This window comes from Bactrocera tryoni, chromosome 1 (assembly GCF_016617805.1).
Source record: "Bactrocera tryoni isolate S06 chromosome 1, CSIRO_BtryS06_freeze2, whole genome shotgun sequence".
NCBI lineage: Eukaryota > Metazoa > Arthropoda > Insecta > Diptera > Tephritidae > Bactrocera > Bactrocera tryoni.
In genome coordinates, this window is record NC_052499.1 from 41,529,579 (window position 1) to 41,534,529 (window position 4,951).

At 34.7% G+C, this 4,951-nt stretch overlaps 1 protein-coding gene across 1 annotated transcript; it reads left to right on the forward strand.

Moving 5' to 3' along the window:
* Positions 1-462: 462 nt before the first annotated feature.
* Positions 463-4,331, forward strand: LOC120766363 (calcyphosin-like protein). The gene is made up of 6 exons (XM_040091793.1): positions 463-670; positions 2,969-3,117; positions 3,221-3,340; positions 3,418-3,475; positions 3,598-3,810; positions 4,014-4,331. Exons 1-6 carry the CDS (start codon positions 653-655, stop codon positions 4,113-4,115), a joined length of 660 nt encoding a protein of 219 aa, XP_039947727.1. The 5' UTR covers positions 463-652; the 3' UTR covers positions 4,116-4,331.
* The last annotated feature ends 620 nt before the right edge of the window (positions 4,332-4,951 follow it).

The window sequence follows — 4,951 nt, forward strand, 5'->3', positions numbered from 1 at the left end:
TAACAGTTGAGAATTGGCGAAAAGTCTACAAGCGGCAAAATTTTAGTCCACCACCTTTCTACCGCTTTTATTTTCTTAGAAATTTCCCACACTTTCATTAACTGTAGTAGCATGCGTCATTGTTTTTGTTATCGCCGACGTTAAACCACATGAACGTGCCACAAACAATCATAGCACATACGAGATCTGGCGCAGCGTTATTTGTCCACACGCTTTGCCGCACATTCGTCAATTTACCGGCATACCATATTTGTATGCGAAGATAATAGTGAGATATATCTGCGTGTATATAGATATGGTATATAATTATATAGCTGCTTATGTACACACATGTACATGTGTCCATAGGTGGGCATAAACAACCGACTACATGTGTAGCGCTGCGGTCTGCCGGCTCCGTATCGGCGTTAAACGCTTTCACAATCACATTTACTGGCTTACTCAGCGCCAGCAAGCTTTAGTTTAACTTTCAAAGCCGCCAGAGTAACAAGTTCGTCGCTCTGAATAAAAATTCCGCAGAAATATATAAATTTCCACTTATCGATTTCGATAGAATATTCGTGGTGGTGTCTAGTCATCTTTTTTCTGCAGACAGCGCGGAAAACATAACATATTTATTCTTCTAATAAATCGATAAATTCGTGGGAGAAAAATGTCCGAGGAAGCAGATGTAAGTAGAAATATTGCACTGTGTGTAATTGAAAGTAGCGGGAGATAAAAAAATAACTGGGGAATTAGCGTCTGGTTTTAAGCGCTTAGAGCAACGACCGGCAGAAGCGATAATTAAATTTTTAACGCTCGCACTCGCACTGCTCACATAAAGATTTTATTGTTTCCCGCACATAAAGTTCTTTTCTCACGAAACTCTAAAAGTAATTAAATTATTCTTCACTTCACACTTGAAAATACGTACATACATATGTATACCCGTGTGTTCATATTAAAGTAGTTACTTATGTGCATTCACATTTATTTTTACTTTCTGTGAGACTCATATCTTGTCAGACAACTACAACATATGGCGGCTTTTTAGTTTCAATTGCTTTATTTTGCTTTCTATTTCTGTTTACTCAATGCCAGTTCAGCTGTGACTCACTGAAAATTGCGAAACACTCATTTTCATGTGACTCCCAGTTTTCGGTTAATTTCTCACTTTGCTTTTGGTATTATTGTTTGTTTTAAGCCAACTACATTCATTGACTCACTTGCTTGCGTTTTAGTTAATCGCTTTAAGCGCCTTCCAATTGCGGCAAGTAAAGTAATTTCTGATTCGTAATACGAGAAAGTATTGCTTTTCGAAAAATAGCTTCAGATTTACTATATTTTCAAAAGGAGTGTCATTATAAATGATATTGCTTTGCCTAGCTGAATTAGGGTTAAGGTTTCCGTCGTCACTTTCTGAAGTTACTGTATATCGAATTATTATATTTTGATAATTATAGCTTGTAAGGCATAATAGACCGCAGGCCGCTTTCAAATCTGTGATTAACTCGAACTAATGGTTCCTATACTATAAATAAATATTGCGTCATGTTTTCAATTTGTTGCACCGTAATGAAAAAAACGTTTTTTTTTTATGAAAATAAATAACTTTTTATTTTACAAAATTTCATTGTCACTTCTTTTCTTCAGACGTTTCTATTTTATAGCCATCTAACTTAATAAAAGCTTTGAAAATTCATACCGTAATAAACCAAGCAGAATATTTAACAACAACTAAATACAAGCATATCGTACAAATTAATAATGTTTTCGACGGTTTTAGGAAAGCACTTTCTTGTCAGCTCTGTAGATAACTTTAGGTGACCTTCGCTAGCTTTTTTTTTGATTATAAACTTATTCAAAACCTCAAATTTAATTCTACTAATTTTATGTAATCACTTCTTATTATTACAATTTGTTTGTTATGCTGTGGTCAGATTAAGCTCTTAACTTATTGAAGAGGTGACTCAAGCTGAATTTCTTAGTATGCAGTTGTTCATTCAATTTCAATCTTAAATTATTTCAAAGGAGAAACCTAATAAATAATGACTTTAGCCATTCGACTTTCTTGTTCAAAATAGTTTTCAATGAGGAGAATGGGTCGATTAAAGCGATATTTCATATTTTCGATACCATTTTATTGCAATAAGATTTTTTCAATGTTTAAAAATAGATCTGAGCCTCAGCGATTATCTCATCGTTTTCCCTAAATTTTCATCACTTATGAGAAGTAGCGTTTGCTTGAGATCTAAAGACTAAATGACTCAAAACTCTGTTCAAAATGTATTCTTTTAAGGCATTTGGTACCTCTTTCTCAAGCTAAAAGAGCTTAGCATACCTTATTATTCATGAAGTATATATCTATCTACTGGTTCTTCTTATAACACTAGAGTATCAGCTATAAAAATCAAAATAATTTGTGGGTCATCCCCATCCATTAGTCAATTTCTGGTTAAATTTGCTAACCACTTTTTAAGATTATTTTATGAAATCGTAATCATTTGTTCGATAGCTAGATAGTGTATAAATTTCTCATACACTTTAGTTATCATTGTTTTACTTCTTTTCAGCCTCCTTTCTACGCCTCTCGCTGTATGTACAAAATTATGTAAATAAGTTTTAAGATCAAAAAAAAGCCAAGCTCAAGTTATGATTTAGTATTTCTCCTCAGCTCTTGGAATTCCTTTATTGATGGTAGTAATTTTAAGCATATTAGTGGACCATGTGAAAATATTTGTAGTGTCCGTTTGTTCCCAGTGAATTACAGTCTCACAACTTTAGGTGTACCGTCAAGGAGAATGAATGTTCTTAAATGTTTGATGAAATGTTTTACTAAAAAACCGTGTGAAACCATTTCTTTTCTATTTTTTAGTAAAAGATATATGCATAATTATCTCAACGCCCTCATTATCACAACATCTGGAAATCAACTAATTGTTCCGAAGTTTAATATGTTAATTACCGTTCTGCGTCTTTCCTTTTACAGCTGAGTAATCAAGACCTCTACTCATTGGAAGCCAATTTGGTTAACAAGTCGATGCGAGAGTTGGCAAATGGCGAGGAGAAAGATCCAATTACCAAATTACGTTTGTTGTGTCTGAGTCGTGGGGCAACTGGTATTGTCGGTTTGGGCAGGTAAGAGGGGGCCGGCTATTGCACACACTTGCACTAGCGTCAAAGTGTATAAAACAACAACCATTAAACAAATTTACAACGCATACCATAAATTTTCTACTAGAGCTTTCCGCAATATGGACGACGATGGCAGCAAAGCACTGAACGAGGAAGAATTCATCAATGGCATACGTGAGACGGGTTTAGATGTAAGCGACGAGGAAATCAAGGAGATGTTCAAGTCGTGAGTACAACATACACATACTGCCAAATATAAAGGCAAACCATTTTAATAAAATACCCGACTTGGTGTTGATTTAGTTTCGATGAAGATGGCAGCGGTTCCATTAACATGACAGAGTTTCTATTGAAATTGCGGGTAAGTAATGCACACACTTAGTTAGTATGCGAAGCGAACTTTATGTTAATTTACTTGCTGCTTTGCTTAATATATCTAGAGGTGGAGTTTTTTTATAACGAATTTTCTTCTATTTCCGTTAGCCACCGATGTCGCAGTGCCGTCTAGACATCATCCATCAAGCTTTCGCCAAGATGGACAAGTCCGGCGATGGCGTTATTACTGTGGATGACTTGAAGAATGTCTACTCAGTGAAAGAGCATCCGAAATTTCAGAGTGGCGAGTTGAGTGAAGATGAAATACTGACGGAATTTTTGAATAACTTCGAAGGGGGGCGTGGCAATTTGGATGGAAAGGTGAGCTTTTGAGTGGAAAATTAAATGCGTTGCATATTTAGTGAGAGTATATTGCCGACAGAGTGCTGATGTATTTGGCATATACATATAAACCGAAAACATTTTTGTGTAGAAAGTGTAAAGTAAATCCATTTTGCATTTGAATTTATGTAAATTTGTATCGCATTCCCATAAATGGCTTATATTTATGTTATATTCTTTAGATCACGAAAGAAGAATTCGAGAACTATTATGCGACCATTAGCGCCTCCATTGACAACGATATGTTCTTCGACCTGATCATGAGACGTGCCTATGCTTTGTAAATCAACTTTTCAATTTAACCAATGGTGCGTTGAAGTATCGCAGTGTTTCAGTATTTAAGAATCTTTACTAGTTTTTAGATTTCTCGTCTTTATATGTTTTATGTTGTGAAAAACTGGAAATGTATGTCTACAAATAGTATACGATAACGTCGATGTAAATTAATTATTATATACATAAATTCACTCTGTGCTTTCAATTTCTGGCAAGCAAAATTATAAAACGATTTTTTATTTCAGTGCAAATACAGAGAGATAATTAAAGTTTCAGAAATTTTTATAAATGGTTTTACCAACTCGGATATCCTTTTATCAAGCATGAGTCATAATTCAAAATTTTCGATAGAATACTATTTCAAGGAAATTACCGATTTTTAATTTACATGTCATAGTAAATTATCTCTCGAGCATTTCCTGGGATAGAAACATGTTGAAGAGATATTATGACGTAAAATATAAGAGTATTTTGTAAAAAAACATTGATAATCGACGGAAAAAGGATGTTACCTGAGGCCTTACTTAGTTACGAAAAAATTGCGGAAATCTTAAGGAAATATTGTATGTTCCAGGAGTGGGGAAAACAGTTGTGATGAATGGCATAGCGTAAAAATATTCCACGACACCGTATTGTCATACTCGCCGTTCAAGTTGTCCACAATAACTAAGAAAGTAGGTTTGTTCATACCTGCATTAATTATTGTTTACTGCTCTTACAACAGAACTAAAAAAATATGGCTTCTACGGTCAAATCTATAACAAAGCAGACGAAAATATTGTGGTCACCAAGGCCTGCAGCCCCGTCCAACTTATTCTCTAGATTTAACACCGTTCCAAACAAG

Coding starts and splice junctions, on each gene's coding strand:
- LOC120766363 (XM_040091793.1), top strand. Junction 3,118..3,220: donor GGTATTGTCGGTTTGGGCAG/GTAAGAGGGGGC, acceptor ATTTTCTACTAG/AGCTTTCCGCAATATGGACG. Junction 3,341..3,417: donor ATCAAGGAGATGTTCAAGTC/GTGAGTACAACA, acceptor GTGTTGATTTAG/TTTCGATGAAGATGGCAGCG.